This window comes from Mustela lutreola, chromosome 2 (genome assembly GCF_030435805.1).
Source record: "Mustela lutreola isolate mMusLut2 chromosome 2, mMusLut2.pri, whole genome shotgun sequence".
Classification (NCBI taxonomy): domain Eukaryota; kingdom Metazoa; phylum Chordata; class Mammalia; order Carnivora; family Mustelidae; genus Mustela; species Mustela lutreola.
Genome location: NC_081291.1, coordinates 51,251,533 through 51,270,177, shown reverse-complemented (window position 1 = coordinate 51,270,177; position 18,645 = coordinate 51,251,533). Strand labels below are relative to the sequence as shown.

Genomic DNA, 18,645 nt, shown 5'->3' with positions numbered 1-18,645 from the left:
TGCGTTTCAGAGGAACAGTGTAACTTTTTTTGTTTAAAGGTTTTATTTATTTATTTTTAAAAATAATCTCTACACCCAATCTGGGGCTCGAACTCCTAACCCTGAAATCAAGAGTCACATGTGCTTCGAGGAGCCAGCCAGGCACTCCAGTGAACCTTTTTTTTTTTAAAAAACATATAATGTATTATTTGCCCCAGGGATACAGGTCTGTGAATCACCAGGCTTACACATTTCACAGCACTCTCCATAGCACATACCCTCCCCAATGTCCATGACCCAGCCGCCCTATCCCTGACCCCCCACCCCTCAGCAACCCTGTTTGTTTCCTGAGATGAAGAGTCTCTTATGGTTTGTCTCCCTCCTCATCCCATCTTGTTTCATTTTTTCCCTCCCCCACCCCCCATGACCCCACACTTCCTCTCAAATTCCTTATATCAGAGAGATCATATGATAACTATCTTTCTCCGATTGAGAGAGAGAGAGCACAAGATGGGGGGAGGGTCAGAGGGAAAAGCAAACTCCTGACTCCATCCTGGGACTCCAGGATCACAACCTGAGCTGAAGGCAGTCGCCTTACCACCTGAGCCCCCCTGGCATCTGAAAAACTTGTTTGCTGTTTATCTGAAATTGAAATTTACAAGGCCTCCTGTGTTTTCTCTGGTGGCCCTACCCCAGATCGTCACTTTGTGCTCAGTGCGAAGGGAGATTCTTTCGAGCATTAGCCTGCTTTTTTAATACGGAACATTTTGTTTTCACTCCTGAATAAGGAAGTACAGTCTCTTTATTATCTAACAGAAGGAGAACGTCTGTGAAAACAGCAGCTTGTTCAGGCAGATTTGCTCCAAGGGGGCGGATAAATACCATGGGGAGGGCAAGACAAATGCCTTGCCCTGAAGTCAAAGCTGCTTTCAGAATCACTTGTGTTGTTGCTTGGACTTTCCTTGCCTGGCCCAGAGGTGGGCTTGAGTGGGCACTGCAGAAGATGGCAGGAAATGTATATCGTTCTGCCTGCGAGGAAAAGATTCCCGCGAATGTGGGCTGATTTGGGTGATTCACCTATTCAGTCTCACTGAGCAGCTGGTGGCAGGAACTCAAGAGATGAATGGCACTGGGCGCTGCCCTGGAGGCTCTCCAGAGACAGAGATGGATCTGGAGCCCAGGACCAACAAATGACGCCGGTCCCAAATCTGTCTTCTTGGTTGACCAATAGGAAGAATGCATTTCTTTCTCTCTTTCTTTCTTCTTCTTTTCTCTTCTTTTTCTCTCACCTTCTCAGCCTTCCGTCATCTTCAACCTACAAGTACTATAAAGGAAAGAAAGTTCACTACCAGGTCTGGGACCGGGTCTTAGTCTCTCCAAGCTTGTGTCCCCCACCCCATTACCCACTTCCGGAACTAGGGAACGCCAGGAGTTCAACCGCGTGCTCTTTTCTGATTGGTTGATACAAACTCTTTGGAACCCCTCACCCTCCACGGTCTCTGCCACTCCCCACCATCTTGTTGGAGCCCCACAAAGTAAAGCATCTTGAGAGTCTCAGATCTCTGACCTGTGGCCTTATCTGCTCAATTACTCCTCCGTAAGGTGTCCGCGGATGATCCTTTATTATTTGGGGTTAAAAGACTCAGATTGAAGGCTGGATTTTGCCACTGACAAGTTGTGTGATCTTGAAGGAGTCCCTCTCTGAAATTCGGCTGCTGCATCTATAAAAATAGGAATAATTCTCACGATGATTTTTATTATTATTATTTTTTTAATGAAACTATTCTGTGGTGGTTAATATGGACTACTCAGAAGGGACAGATCGCTATAGCAATCACGGAGGGCAACTTGAGGAGGAGGCATGAACCTAGATGTTGAAAGGTTTGGCAAGGTCTGGATTTGGTTTGATTCCGGCCTGTCTTTTCCTAACGGTCAACAGGCATTTATTTAACAAGGGTTTGCGCAAAACCTACTGCGGGCTTTTTAACCACTTACAAGCCTTGAGACGCGAAGGGGCAACTGGCGCGTGCGCAGTGGGAGAGTCTTTGCCCGGCTCCGCCCTTGTACTATAACTCCCAGCAGGCTCCGCACACGCCTCAGGCGCGTCGCTGACTGTTGACGTAACGCCGTAGCGCGGGGAATTTCGAGTAGCAGTGGAGCGCGGGAGGCCAGTGGGTGCGGGACCCCATCACCCTACCTAGGACAGACCATGGACTCCTTAGTCGAGCCTCGGTGGCCTCCAGGTCTGGCAGTAATGAAGGTGAGTGCTCTGGGGAGGTCGGGAGCATTCGGTTGTCTGCAGGAGGCCAGTCCCGGTGTGAGGAGAAAGGCGGAGACGCGAGCTGCGAGCTGGGCCAGGGTAGGCGGTTCTGCTCTGCCACTTACGGACGTGGTAGATGGGCCTCAGTTTCCTCCTGCTGAGAAGTGGCGGGGTCACGCCTCGGTCCCTTGTGGTAAACTTAGGTTGGCCGTCTTATGGAACCGGGTATTAAGCGGTTCAGCCACAACGGTGAAAATGACCTCGAGAAAAATAGTCACTCTAAACGGCGAAAACCTCAGTAACAACTAACCCTTTCCGAGGGCCTGCTACTTGTCAAGCATACGTAAACTCTCGCAGTACATTAGTTGAGAATTTTCCCATTCCTTTTGCTTTCTTTCATTTCTTCTAATTACCTAGTGCTGGTTGGCCCTGACTTCTCCCTGACGTGTCCTAACTCGTAACAGTCGTGCATCCCTTAAACAAGGAGATCAGGGCTCAGGCTTAGCACTAGAGCCTTTCATTGCATTTATATTTCATTCTATTATATCATTGTATTTCATGATATTACTTAACTTAAATAACATGGTGGTTTTTGGCAAGCCATTCCAGTTCCATTTACAGTAGCAGTGAACCCTGTGTGCTTAATCAAGAAGAGCAAACACATTTTGCTGTACTAGCTAAGAATCAGTTACTTGGTTTTTCTTCTTGCTCTGTTATTATGTATTTTTCTGACTGTGTGCAAGATCGCTTTCTAGTTTATTCCTCAGTTCGGTAAATTTGAAGATTTTGGTATCAGTCATAAGACTGACTTTTGGGGAGGGATTAAGGGGAGGGATTTGGGGAAGGTTAAAGTATAAGGCCTTTCTTCTTGCCATCCCAGTGTTATCTACAGTGCCTGGGGACTTGAAATAGCCCCATGGTGAAAAGCTGGCAATGGGGAAGGATCTAGGAAGGATGTGGTTTGGAGTTGTGGTGGCCTTGGCATTAAGGTACTTCAGAGAACATAGATTTGAGTTCCAGTGGTCTTGGGTTAAATCTGGTCTCTGGCTCTTATTTAACTGTGCGATCTTGGGTTTGTTACTTAACCTCTCTGAGCCTGCATTTCCTCAACTGTAAAGAGGAGGCAAAAATAAACAGTTTATAGGGTTGGTTAAATGAGCTGATGTGTGTGGATAGGGATTCTGTCTGGCTTACTCATGGTGCTTAACACAATGTCTGGCACATAGTGCATGCTTCAAGATTATTTGCTAATTGGTTGAAGGTTCTAAGTATCTGGAAGGTAGTAAGCATTCAGTTAACGTCTTTATTATTATAATCAATAGCACTTTAACATGTGTGGTTTCTTCCCCCCTCTTTTTATTTGTTATTGTGAAGATCGAATTGTATAAAGGAAGTAAAAGCTTTGTAGCTTGTAAAGCTTCTTGCTTTGTAGATTTAAGCATAGTTTACCACAACTTTCAGAGTTCTGTAAAGGCAGGTTCCATGTCTTCTACGGATTTGATGTCTCACCACAGCACTGGAAACAGGGTTCAGCAGCTGAGATTGTTCAGTGGTGGAGTTGATTGAAGCCATATTAGAATCATGGTGGAAAGCCAGCCCCCTCCAGTATTTTCTTTTCTATTTTTCTAATAGCTCTTTATTTTATTTTGTTTGTACCTGTTAGTACTGTTTATTTTGCCCATTCCCCCCACCCCCAACCTCCTCAGCAACCACCATTTCTCTGTCTTTAAGAGTGTGTTTTTTGTTTGTTCATTTGTTTTTTAGATACCACCTGGTAGTGAAATCATATGGTATTTGTCTTTCTTTCAGACTTACTTCACTTGGCATACATAATACCTACCAGGTCCATTCGTGTTGTCACAAATGGCAAGATCTTATTCTTTTTTAGGGTTGAGTGATATTACATTGTATATCTATCTTGGTTGTTGTGAATAATGGTGCAATAAACCTAGGGGTACATATGTCTTTTCAAATTAGTGTTTTCATTTTCTTTGGGAAATACCTTGTAGTGGAATCACTGGGTCATATAATATTTGTTTTTAATTTTTTTAAGAAACTCCATAGTGTTTTCCATAGTGGTTGCACCAATTTACATTCCTACTGACTGTGCAGGAGGGCTCCCTTTTCTCCATATCCTCACCAACACCTGTTATTTCTTTCTTTCTTTCTTTCTTTCTTTCTTTCTTTTTTTTGGTACTATCCATTCTGACCGGTGTGAGGTGATATCTCACCTTTTGATTTGCATTTCCCTGATGATTAGTGATTTTGAGCATCTCTTCATGTGTCTATTGGCCATTTTGTATGTCTTTTTTTTTTTTTTTGGGAAAAATGTCTATTCAGGTCCTTTGCCCATTTTTTAATGAGATTATTTGGGGGGTTTTTTGGTGCTGTGTTGTCTAAGTGCTTTCTGTATTTTAGATATTGACCCCTCATTGAATATATCATTTGCATTGAATGCATCTCTCGCATTCACTGGGTTGCCTTTTTGTTTTGTTGGTGGTTTCTTTTGCTGTGTAAAGCCTTTTATTTTGGTGTAGTCCCAATAGTTAATGTTTGCTTTTGTTTCCCTTGTCTGAGGAGATGTAGCTATAAATATGTTGGTCAGGTGATGTCCAAGAGATTACTGCCTATTTTTCCTTTTAGTAGTTTTGTGACTTTAGGACTCAAATTTAAGTCTTTGATCCGTTTTGAATTTATTTTGTGTATGGTATAAGAAAGTGGTCTAGTTTCATTCTTTTGCATGTAGCTGTCCAGTTTTCCCAATACCATTTGTTGAAAAGACTGTCTGTTCCCCTTCCTGTATTCTTGCCTCCTTTGTTGTAAATTGACTGTATAAGTGTGGGTCTATTTGTGGGCTTTCTATCCTGTTCCATTGATCTATGTATTTTAATCCCTTTGTCATGTATTTGTCAATTTCTCATCTAGTTTTTCTTGAACTTTTTCTAGGGACAAGGAATTAGGGGCTCCCAGAAGTAGCTCTGTTCAGAATTCTTTCTTATACTGCATAGAAACTTGGTTCCAAATCCATGGAACCATGGAAAGACTTTGTATCCAGAATTATTTATGATTTTTGTTTGTGTGTGTTTTTCTGAACAGAGAGTTCTCGTTTTTATTCATATGTTTAAGGGGATTTGTGACCCAAAAAACTCAAGAGCCTTTCCTCTAGTTATTAAATCTTTTCAGACATTCCCTACTTTCCCCTCTTCTAAGTTGAACTCCTAGAGGCTCCTCTTGACTGCTCTCTGTTTAGTGGAGTGCATGTTATAGTCTTGAAATGGCATGACTAGAAGTTTGTATAAGAGTGTTATAGCTCTGGGAGCGCCTGGGTGGCTCGGTTGGTTAAGCCTTTGCCTTTGGCTCAGGTCATGGTCCGGGAGTCCTAGGATCAAGTCCCACACTGGGCTCCCTGCTCAGCAGAGAGTCTGCTTTTCCCTCTCTCTCTGCCCACCATCTCCTCATGTTCTCTCTCTCTTTCTCTCAAATAAATAAATAAATCTTTAAAAACAAACAAACAAACAAACAAACAAAAAAAAAAACAACGTTGTAGCTCTGGGGCGCCTGGGTGGCTCAGATGGTTAAACATCTGCCTTTGGCTCAGTTCATGATCCCATGGGCCTGGGATCGAACTCTATATCAGGCTCCCTGCTCAGTGCAGAGCCTGCTTTTCCCTATCCTTCTGCCATTCCCTCTGCTTGTGCTCTCTGGCTCTGTCTCTCTCTCTCTCTGTCAAGTAAATAAATAAAATCTTAAAAAAAAAAAAAGGACACATCATATTTGGCTGCACTGAAAAAAAAAAAAAAAGAGAATGTTACAGCTCATCTGATGCAGTGTCACTTTCCACAAATCTTGCTCAGTATGTGTCAGCACCTCTCCTCCAGAGAGGATGGTTATATAGAAAAAAAGCACAATAGAGATGCCAGGACTCTGACTTCCAGCCCCACCTCTGCTCTTAATTGATACTCCACACAGTTCTCTAGCTTTTTGTATCAGTGGTGGCTTACCATCCAAAATAATGGAAGATTTGGGCATTTTCATGTTTATTTTCCTGGTTTCATAGTAGCAGGAATTTTTGGTTTTGACAGATAATAAATGGATATGTGTATATAGTAGAAAAAATTAAAATTCAGCTTAAGATAAAGGAGAAAATGAAAGTTCTCCATCACGCTGTCATCTGGAGGTAACCATATTTTAATGTTTTCTCTGTTTAATGTGCATGTATGATGTATATATGCATTTAAAATTTGGGATCACTTTGGAATTGACTTCTTGGGTTTAATTCACCCACTTATAGCTTGATAGTCTTCATCTGTAAAACTGGGATATTGATGCTATAGACTTCATAAGATTGTTAGGCAGATTAAACTGTATAGTTCTATGGTAGTGCATTGTTGTAGATTTGTTCTCTGATTTTTTTAAAGTTTCCATTAAAACAACACTTTCCCATGTCACTAATTATTCTTTGAAAGTGTGTGTGTGTGTGTGTGTGTGTGTGTGTGTGTTTTAAGATTTTATTTATTTGTTTGACAGAGAGAGAGAGAGCACTCAAGCAGGGGGAATAGCAGGCAGAGGGGGAGAGAGAAGCAGACTCCCTGCTAGCAGGGAGCCCCATGTGGGACTCGATCCAAGGACCCGGGGAACCTGAGCCGAAGGCAGTTGCTTAACCAACTGAGCCACCCAGTCACTCCAAAGTGTGTGTGTGTGTGTGTTTAAAGGCTACATAATATTTCATCATATAGACTGTTGGTGACATTAATCTTTTTTTGTTTGTATTTTTAAAATTTAGGTAATACACTCATGGTTAAAAAAATATGAAACAAGATGTAAAAGTCTCCCTCACAGTCTGTCCCTTACCCAGTTTTCTGACTCCTATTATTATTATTTATTACTTTACTGTGTATCTTTTCAGAATTTCTTTATATGTATACAAGGTAAAAATATAATATGTTTTTATTCTGTCTTCTTTTTAACAAATGGTAGCATACCTTACCTCTTTTTTTAAAAAATTTCATTTTAAAGATTTTATTCATTTATTAGAGAGCATGCACATGTTTGGGGTAGAGGGACAGAAGGAAAGGGAGAAGCAGGCTGCCTGCTGTGCAGAGAGCCCAACGAGGGGCTTGATCCCAGGACCCTGGGACCATGACCTGTTCCAAAGGCAGACACTTAATGGACTGCGCCACCCAGGCGTCCCTACCTGACTTCTTTTTTGCACTTGTTTTGGCACTCTTTCCATGTTGGTAAGGAGTGAGTTCCTCCTCCTCCTCCTTTTTTTTTTCCTCTTAAAAACTGCTCAGTATTCTTATTGGATAGAATAACATCTTATTTTAAATGATTTAGAAGATTTTGCATTGTGAGAATAGATCCTTTCTTTCCTATTTGGATTGCATTCCAGACTGACACACATCTGTCTGACTTTCCAGATTGACCACATCTTTACCACCTTCTGCCGCTGCTGGCTACAGCTCTTTCCAGGGCCTCCTCAGTTGGCTCTACCTTGTAGTAACTAACATGTGATACTGTGCAGAGAGCACTGGACTGACTGCCCACAGGGAGACAGGAAGTTTTAGTCCTGGCTTGACTCATACCCCATGTTTGTGTGTGCTTCTTCATTTGTGAAGTAGAGGTTTTAACTAGATACTTTCTCATGTTTGGCTTTAGTATTCTTTGATTTTGTTCTTAACCTACCACACAGGTGAATGGTTATTTGTACCATTCCCTCAACAGTGAGTGTGGGCCAGGGAATGGGGTCTGAAGAAGCAGCAGCTTGGAGTAAGAGCTAGAAACATGTGAGAAATGGAACAGGAGGGCAGTGGCCGTTTTGTAAAGGGTTGACAGTATGGAGCAGGAATCTGTACAGTGTCAACTTTATCTGTTGAAAGCTTTTTGGGTAACTTGACATTTGAATGTTTAAGTCATATGGGGAAGGTTTTTCTTGATTTGTCAAGATTCCTTGCAGTTTATGTGGAGTTAATTTTGAGTTTGTGTTTGACAAAAGAATATTCTTTTTTTTTTTAAGATTTTATTTATTCATTTGACAGACAAATCACAAGTAGGCAGAGAGGCAGGCAGAGAGAGAAGGGAAGGGGAAGCAAGAGAGCCTGATGTGGGGCTTGATCCCAGGGCACTGGGATCATGACCTGAGCCGTAGACAGAGGCTTTAACCTACTGAGCCACCCAGACACCCTGACAAAAGAATATTCTTAAATTTTTTTTTTTTTTTTTTTTTTTTTTTTTAGGGTGTGGAGGAAGAGTTCTGTGGCAGGCATTCCAGTCTTTGTATTTTTCTGATAGATATATATGTATCTTTGCATTTCAGACAATAGATGATTTGCTGCGGTGTGGAATTTGCTTTGAATATTTCAACATTGCAATGATGATTCCTCAGTGTTCACATAACTGTAAGTATGCCTTGTCTCTCTAAGTTAGTAAAAATGTGATTTTTACATGAGGTAGTGTTAATTTAACACCCCAGGTGAGTACATGTATTTATTTCTCACCTTTAGTTCTTCTATCTCGAAATTTTCAGATGATATTTTCTGTTGCCTTACTCTTGGGTATATATTTTTTTAAAGCAGGAAATCACTATATTTCATTATGCAGCTTCTGTACAATCAGAAAGTAAAACATCATTGTAAAATGTTGGTTGGAAAACATGGTATTTCATTTGCATTGTATGGCAAATGGTTGACATCCTTAGTCATAAATGATCTCTTAGAAACCAGGAACAAAGACACTAATATTCCAAGGGAGATGAAAAAAAAAAAAACTGCAGAGGAAAGTGAAATAACGAATGAGTAGAAAGGTTTAAGGATATATGAAGATGTTTGAACTGAGCAATAACAAAAGAAAAGCAATCTTTGTAATGTCGTATTGTCAAAGATTAAAACACTGACATTTAATGTTTGTACTGTTTTAGAGAAAGTCTCATAGACAATAAGGGACAAGATTGATGACAATCTATACAATTTTGGGGAACCTCTGCTTTTGACCCAAAATAAAAATTTTGAATATCCTTAATTTCAATGAAGTGGAACTACTGGGACTACCTCAACAAATTAGGTGGAGAAATTAAAAATAATTTATATATAAGCATGTTCACTGCATAGAAAATTTGTAGCTAATGTATGGGCCCATAAGAATACTTGCATATCAGTTTATTTATCCGTACACCCCAAATAGATAGGCACAAAACTCCATTGACAGATAATGTTGGGGAGTAAAATTAGGAAGGGAAAAAAGCATTTAAGAAGTGAATATACTATTCACAAATTCCTGTGTCCTTGGAACTGGAAGAAGATAATTTTTTATGAATCAAATTTACCCTGTGATAAGTGGAAATTATAAATCTCTACACTTGAGACTTATGGCAACATTGAAATGAAGCCTTGCAATGACACCGTCCTGAGCTTGTGTGTAATATAACATGTCCATCATTCAGGCTCCCAAGATTTAGTCCAGTGTCAACAATGAAAGCAGTCAGCATGTCTGGTTACATTTATCTCTAGTGACACCCTTCAGGTAACTTTCAAACATGAGCTTTCCCAGTACAGTTTTTTCATCTGTGAGGAACACTCCAGCGTATGAAAGAGGAGTATCTGTACATTATGAAGATTGTCTTTTGGATTTGAAGATGGTGGTAGAAGTGATAGCATCAATTTCCCATTTAGTCATCACACTCATTTCACCAAGGGCTGTTTCTGGGACCAGAGATGGAAGTGAAGAACCAGAGATGGAAGATGGAGTAATATTGCCAGCAGAGGTCTGGTGGCACTATTTCTTGCTATTATAAGCAAAGATGGCAAAAGTGTGTTTTCCTGGATCTGTCATCTCCTGTGGTTCCTAGTTAAGACTTATGAATTAAGGAAGTCCATAGGACAGGGAGTGTTCCTGATGTCAGATGTTCTCAGGCCGTGTGCAGATCTCTTCCTTTCTTGTTCTTTTCAGATCGCATCTTCTCCCATATTCTTTTCTTGGGTTTCCTCTTGGATATTTTTATGCCTCTTGTAACATTGCGGCAATAAAGATCTTGGTCACTATATGTGGTTATTTATTTGCCTAGTACTTTTAGATGTTAAATTTCAGAATTTTTGTTTTGTAACAGGTTAACACTTAGGTAGTTCAGTCATATAGACCTTAACATGGATATATAGTTCAAAGTTTTAAAACATTCAAAGTTTAAAAATCCCAGTGGGAAATCTACCAGTAAAGAGTTTTACAGGCAATTTATCACTTACCTTGCTGTGTGAGGCTGGAAAGATTCTTAAATTGAATTTTGCTCGTACTTAGCTTTCCGAGGCTATCATGTATTTTATTTTTTTATTCTGTAGCTTAAGGTATTTAACACGTAGTGGTGAGCCTGTCATTGTCATTGTTTAGGAGCTATTTTCATCTGTCTTAGAAGATTAAACAACAACAACAAAAAAACAAGGTAGGCTTAAAAAATTATTTTGGTGTATGGTAGTAGCTTTGGTAAGAAGTTTCTATAGCAAAGACCTATGAGGGTGGTAGTGGTAGCAACATGGGCATTAGGGGTGTACTTAGACTTGACTCCTGAGTCCCCAGCTTACAGCTGGTTTAATTTACAAATGTTAACATTTCTTCAAATGTAAAAATTTGATGAATAATTTCGACTTTAGAAGATGATTATGAAAATTAAATGTGCAGAACCCAGTGTCTGGCATGATGCAGGCCCTTAATAATTGTTAGTTCCTTTCTAGATTAGATTCACATTAGTAAAGATAAGTTTAGGGGATTGTTTTGAAATGTTTATTAAAATAATTTTTATTTAGATGTAATTTACATATAATAAAACACATCCCTTTTAAATGCACAGTAAAGTATATAAGCATCAGTGAATTTTGACAAAGGTATATACCATGTAACCAGTATAGTTAAGATATAGTACATTTCAATCCCATGATAGAGTACTGCTCATCTTAGTCAGTATAGCCTCAGGCAATAATGTGTGTATCTGTTTCTGGACTCTTTTCTGTTCTCTTGTTCTCTGTGTTCTCTTGTTCTCTTGTTCCCTGTGCCAGTACCTTGCTGTCTTAATTATTGTAGCTTTGTGTTACATCTTGATAGACATTTTAAGGCCTTCCATTTTGTTTTTCTTTATTAAAATTATTTGGACCATTTAGGATCTTTGCATTTTATATATAAATGCAATTACATATAAATTTTAGAATCATTGTCGGTTTCTACAAAAAAAGCTGCTGGTATGTACGTTGGGATTGTTCTGAATTTAGAGATCAATCTGGGTAGAAATGATTTCTTAACAATGTTGAGTCTTCAATATATGAACTTGGTATATTCCTCCATTTTGTAGTTTTAATTTCTCTCAACAGTGTGGTTTAGCTTTCATTGCACAGGCTATGAACATAGAACTACAATTTTTTTTTTTTAAAGATTTTATTTATTTATTTGACAGAGATCACAAGCAGGCAGAGAGGCAGGCAGAGAGAGAGGAGGAAGCAGGCCCCCCGCTGAGCAGAGAGCCTGATGCAGGGCTCCATCCCAGGACTCTGAGATCATGACCTGAGCCTAAGGCAGCGGCTTAACCCACTGAGCCACCCAGGCGCCCCATAGAAATACAATTTTTTAATTGATTTTTTATCTTGTGATCTTGGTAAATTCACTTTTTAATTCCAGCATCTCTTTTTGTTGATTCCTTCAGAATTTTTACATATACAGTCATGTTATCTGTGAATAAAAATACCTTTATTTCTTACTTTCTAATCTCCATGCATCATATTTTTTTCTTGTTTTATAGAGGCTAGTACTTCTAGTACAATTTTAAGTAGAAGTGATGTGAACGGATATCCATTTCTTAGTCCTAATTTATGGGGAAATCATTTAGTTTTTTAAATATTGTGTTAGAGTATTATATTCATGATACATTTTCTTTTTTTTTTTAAAGATTTTATTTTATTCATTTGATAGAGAGAGATCACAAGTAAGCAAAGAGGCAGAGAGAGAGAGGAGGAAGCAGGCTCCCCGCTGAGCAGAGAGCCCGATGCGGGACTCGATCCCAGGACCCTGAGATCATGACCTGAGCCGAAGGCAGCGGCTTAACCCACTGAGCCACCCAGGCGCCCCTTCATGATACATTTTCATAAATTTATCAAATTGAGGCATTTCCTTTCTTAATTAGCTGGTTTTTTTTTTTTTTTAAATCATAAATGTGTGTTGAATTTTGTCAAGTATGTTTTCTGCATTTATGGAGATGCTCATGATTTCTTCCTTCATAATGTTACAGAATTGCTTTTTGTTTGCTAAAATAACCTTTTTTTATTCCTTTCATTAAATTTACCTATTTAATCTTAGTGGTTGAGTTTATTGGCACAGGATAGCCACATGTGACTAGTGGCTTCTGTGTTAAACTGTGCAGATACATTTTCATTATTGCAGAAAGTTAAAGTAATTATTGATAAGGCTGGATTTACATATACTCCCATTTTGTGTTTTATTTGTCCATCTATTCTTTGCTCTCTTTCTGCCTTTTTAAGAAATAGTTAAACATTTTTTAAGTTAATTTTCCACAGTTGCCTTACTAGCTTTGCTTCTCTGTTTCATTATTTTAGTGGTAGTTTAAAATATGCCTCTTTAACTTAATACAACTTCCTTTCAAACAGTATTATGCTACCTGAATAGTGTAGAACTGTGTTACAGATGTGTACTTCTGCCCTCTTCCTGTCATCTTATGGTAATTCATTTTATGTGTACATGTATTATAGACACTAAAATACATTGTTTCTATATTTGCTTTAGACACCCATTATCTTTTAAACAAATTAAAAAAATTTTTTTGGTGTAACTCTCATATTTATCATTTCTGATACTCTCCTTTGTACATATCAAAGTTAACTTCTGGTATAATTTTTATACTCTCTGCTACTTTTCTTGTAGTATACATAGGCTGCTAAAGAAGTCTCAGCTTTTGTTTGTCTGAAAAAGTTGCTTCATCGCCCTTTGAAAGATTTTTTTTTTTTGAAAGATGTTTTTAATGGGTATAAATTCAGGGTTAATGTTTTTTCCCTTTCAGAATGTCATTCTGACTTTACTGGTTTCAGATGAAACCAGGTGCGTTCTTTTTATTTATAGCTTTCTGTGTATAATGTACCTTTTTTCCCTGGCTGCTTTTCTTTTCTTTTTTTTTTTTTTTTAAGATTTTATTTATTTATTTGACAGAGAGTGATCACAAGTAGGCAGAGAGACAGGCAGAGAGAGAGGGGGAAGCAGGCTCCCTGCTGAGCAGAGAGTCCCATGCAGGACTTGATCCCAGGACCCCAAGATCATGACCTGAGCCAAAGGCAGAGGCTTAACCCACTGAGCCACCCAGGCACCCCATGGCTGCTTTTCATATTTTCTTTTTTATCACTGGTTTTCAGAAATTTGTAATATGCTTTAGTTTTGTTTACTTTGTATTTGTTTTGTTTGGGGTTCCTTAGCTTTGGGTTTATATTTGGAAAGATTTTAGCCATTGTTTCTTTTGAGTATTTTTCTGTTCATACATCCATCCTATGCTCCAGTATTGACTCCAATTAAATTTTGTTAAATCTTAACTATTTTTACTTTACTGCTTGATATTTATCTACAGACACTGAGACTCTTTTTTCTTTTTCTGTTTTGGTCTCTACCCCTATTCCCCACACTCACCCTGCCTTTCTGTGCTTAGTTTTGGATAATTCTTTTGCTATGCCTTCAGGTCTATCCACTTTTTATTCTGTAGTATCTCAGCTGTTAGTCTCTTCCAATGAAATTTTCATTTCAGATATTATATTGATCATTTCTAGAAATTTCATTTAAAACATATTTTCCATTTCTTTTTTCACTAGGTTTATGTGTGTGTTTTAAGCTTTGAGCATACTGAGCATAGTCTTTTTTTAAAAAATTAATTAATTTATTTGACAGAGAGAGATCACGAGTAGGCAGAGAGGCAGGCACAGGGAGAGGGGGAGGCAGGCTCCCTGCGGAGCAGAGTGTCCGATGCAGGGCTCAATTCCAGGACCCTGAGATCATGACCTGAGTCAAAGGCAGAGGCTTAACCCACTGAGCCACCCAGGTGCCCCACTGAACATATTTTTTTTTTTTAAATATTTTATTTATTTATCAGAGAGAGAGAGGGGGAGAGAGCGAGCATAGGCAGACAGAATGGCAGGCAGAGGCAGAGGGAGAAGCAAGCTTCCTGCTGAGCAAGGAGCCCGATGTGGGACTCGATCCCAGGACGCCGGGATCATGACCTGAGCCGAAGGCAGCTGCTTAACCAACTGAGCCACCCAGGTGTCCCTGAACATATTTCTAATAGTGAGTTTAACCTCCCTATCTGCTAATCCATTATCTGTGTCATTTCCAAGTCTGTTTCTGTTGACTGATTTTTTTTTTTTTTTACCTTTCTTGTGTATAAATGATATTTTCTTATTTCTTTGCATGACTAGTAATTTTTGATTAGATGCTTGCCATTATAGTGTTTACCTTTTTGATTGGGTAGTTTTATTGTATAACTTATTGGCGTGTTGGGCTGTGTTGTGGCAGGCGGGTAAGTCATTTGTGGATTAGACTGATTCTGTCAAGTTTTGTTTTTAAGTTTTGTTGGTGTGGATTTAGAGTAGCCTTTTCTATAGGGCTGGGTTTTTTGGGGGGTGGTGCTGCTGAGGGATTGGTAAAAAACACATAACAAGAAATTTACCATATTAACAAATTGTTGCATGTGTAGTATTGTTAACTATATGTTCATTACTATATAAGAAATCTTTAGAACTTTTTTATTCTGTGTGACTGAAATTTTATATCCAGTGCACAGAAACTCCTCATTTCTCCTTACCTAAGTCCTGGCAACAACCATTCCTTTTTCTTCTTTTATGAATTTGACTAGATATCTCATATGAATGGAATTATATAGTATTTGTCTGTTTGTGATTGGTTTTTTCACTTAGCTTAATGTCCTCAAGATTCATCCATGTGGTAGCATGTGGCAGGATTTCCTTCTTTTTAAAGGCTGAATAATATTCCATTGTATGTATGTATCACATTTTCTTTATCCATTCAGTTGTTGGTGACTCTTGGGTTGCTCCCATCTTTTGGCTATTGTGAATGATGCTGCTTTGAACATGGTAGTGCAGATATCTGTTTGAGATCCTTTTTTCATTTCTTTTGGATAAATACCCAGAGGTGGGATTGTTGGCTCATATGGTAATTCTATTTTTAATCTTGAGAAACCACCATACTGTTTTCCATAGTGACTGTACCATTTTACATTTCCATCAACAGTGTACAAGTTTCTAGTTTCTCTACAGTGTTACCAACTTTATTTTCTACTTTTTAAAAATAATTGGCTATCCTAACAGGTGTGAAGTGATATCTCATTATGGTTTTGATTTGCATTTCCCGGATGATTAGTGATGTTGAGCATCTTTTCATATACTTGTTGGCCAACTGTATGTCTTTGGAGAAATGTCTATTCAGATGCTTTGCCCTTTTCAAATCTTGTTTTGGGGTATTTTTGTTGTTGTTGAGTTATAGGTGTTCCTTGAATGTTTTGGATATTAACTCTTTTTCAGGTATATGGTTTACAGATATTTTCTCCTATTTCATAGGTTGTTTTTTTTTTACTTTGTTCATTGTTTCCTTTGCAGAAGCTTTTTGGTTTTTTTAAATTATTTTTATTATCACAGGATGTATTAATTGCCCCAGGGGTATAAGTCTGTGAATCATAAGGCTTACACATTTCACAGCACTCACCACAGTACATACCCTCCCCAATGTCCATTACCCAACCACCCTATCCCTTCCCCCCCACCCCCCAGCAACCCTCAGTTTGTTTTGTGAGATTAAGAGTCTCTTATGCTTTGTCTCCCTCCCAATCCCATCTTGTTTCAGTTTTTCCTTCCCTACTCTGCACAACTCTCTGCCCTGCCTCTCAAATTGCTCATAACAGAGAGATCATATAATTTTCTTTCTCTGATTGATTTATTTCACTCAGCATAATACCCTCTAGTTCCATCCATGTCGTTGCAAATGGCAAGATTTCATTTCTTTTGATAGCTGCATAGTATTCCTCTGTGTGTGTGTGTGTGTGTGTGTGTGCGCGCGCGTGTTCTTTATCCATTCATCTGTTGATAGGCATCTAGGTTCTTTCCATAGTTTGGCTGTTGCGGACATTGCTGCTATAAACATTTGGGTGCACATGCCCCTTTAGATCACTACATTTGTATCTTTTTTTTTTTTTTTAATTTTATTTATTTATTTGACAGACAGAGATCCACAAGTAGGCAGAGAGGCAGGCAGAGAGAGAGGAAGGGAAACAGGTTCCCCGCTGAGCAGAGAGCCCGATGTGGGGCTCGATCCCAGGACCCTGGGATCATGACCTGAGCCGAAGGCAGAGGCTTTAACCCACTGAGCCACCCAGGCACCCCTATATTTGTGTCTTTAGGGTAAATACCCAGTAGTGTGATTGCTGGGTCATAGGGTAGCTCTATTTTTCAACTTTTTGAGGAACCTCCATGATCTTTTCCAGAGTGGCTGCACCAACTTGCATTCCTACCAACAGTGTAGGAGGGTTCCCCTTTCTCTGCATCCTCACCAACATCTCTCATTTCCTGACTTGTTAATTTTATTTGCAGAAGCTTTTTAATTTGATGAAGTCCCACTATTTTCACTTCTTTTTTTTTTTTTTTTTTTTTTTGCCATGGCCTTTGTTATCATATCTAGGAAATCATTCCCAAGGATGATGTTATGAGGCTTTTCCTCTTTGTTTTCTTCTAAGAGCTTTATAGTTTCAAATCTTCATTCTTTTGCATGTGGAAATATACTTTTTCCACCAGCATTTGTTGATGAGACTGCCCTTTATCCACTGTGTACCCTTGGTGCCCTTGTCAAAGACCATTTGACTGTATATGTGTGGAACAGCCTCTCTCTCTCTGGTACTCTGCCCTAGAAAATCTAGCTACCTGGATTGCCCTGCATTCTGATCTTTGCTGCTTCACCTAGCAAGACTGATGGGCTGCTTGGCTCTTCTCCATATACTGTGGTCATGAAAATGCCTCCAGACAAAGGTTGGGCTGTGATCGAACTTTCTCATTTCTGCCTTTGTCTGAAGTCCGAAAATAGTTGTGTTTCATATATCCCTCCAGTGTTTTAGTTGTTTATGGAAGGATTGTAATTCTGGACCCTGTTACTTTCTCATGGACAGAGATGGGTGTCCCTTCTGTAGATGAAAGACTACTTTTTATGAATTCTGTGAACTCTACTTAGCTGAAAAAATTAGGCTGTACTTCCATTCTTTTTTTTTTTCATTGTTTATTTCTTTGTCATTTACAGTTGTCACTGATGTCATTTTTTATTTAAAAGGAAGTCAGTGGAGGGTACTTTCAGTAATTATTATTATTATTATTTTTTAAAGATTTTATTTATTTATTTATTTATTTGACAGAGAGAGAAATCACAAGCAGGCAGAGAGGCAGGCAGAGAGAGAGAGGGGGGAAGCAGGCTCCCCGCTGAGCAGAGAGCCCGATGCGGGGCTCGATCCCAGGACCCTGAGATCATGACCCGAGCCGAAGGCAGTGGCTTAACCCACTGAGCCACCCAGGCGCCCCACTTTCAGTAATTATTTTATGAGCACTTATTTTTCATATTGTACCTCTCATGATTTGATAGACCTTTGCTACTAAACACATTTGTTACAGTTCCTGCAAGACCAGAGGTTGCTCTGTGGTCTATGGTATTGTTTTAATGACACAAAAGGCCACAGAACTTAATAGGAACTAGGTAGGGCAATCATGTTCTGCTGTTGTTCTGAATCGACTAGAATTGGTGACCCAAATACTGTGTTTTTCTTCTTTTATATTCTTATGAGGCAGCACTGTGAGCAAGATGGGAGAAGAGCGATAGCTGCACATACGGATGGGACATACGGTCCTGCAGAACTGCGAGTATGGGAATGCTGGACTACTGCTGTCAGGAGGGATGGTTCTTTCTTAGCAGCTAGCTGGTCATTTAACCCTAGAACTGGAGGCAGAGACCAGCTTTCTCAGCTTTCCAGGACCTATTCCTTTCAAACTGGGAACTAGATTTTCTTATTTTAACTCGACACAGGAGAAGAATTTTTGAAGTGGTTCATTTTCTCATACAAGCTTTAAGATCACACACAAAAATAATTGGTTTAACTTTTAGAAATTTGCTTTTTATTGTTAGGATGCTAGGCTCTTTTGATATTTGAAAGCTAGCAGCTAGATGTATCCTGTTTGAGATTAGAAATGCTTCCTTCCCCAAGCCTTGGGCGTTTCTGTGAAGCTACCCCCCCCCTTTTTTTTTTTTAAAGATTTATTTATTAGAGAGAGAGAGGATGTGAGCTGGGGAGGGGCAGAGGGAGAGGGAAAGAATCTCATCTGACTCCCTGTGAGCTTGGA

The 18,645-nt window shown here is 39.2% G+C and overlaps 1 protein-coding gene across 1 annotated transcript in view; it reads left to right on the top strand.

The window, feature by feature from the left end:
• The first annotated feature begins 2,105 nt into the window (after positions 1-2,105).
• RAD18 (RAD18 E3 ubiquitin protein ligase) overlaps positions 2,106-18,645 on the top strand; it is a 112,532-nt gene continuing 95,992 nt past the window's right edge. Inside the window, exons 1-2 of the mRNA XM_059161578.1 lie at positions 2,106-2,239; positions 8,556-8,637. Coding sequence (XP_059017561.1) covers positions 2,189-2,239; positions 8,556-8,637 — 133 coding nt within the window. The 5' untranslated portion in view covers positions 2,106-2,188. The remainder of the gene's footprint in view (positions 2,240-8,555; positions 8,638-18,645) is intronic.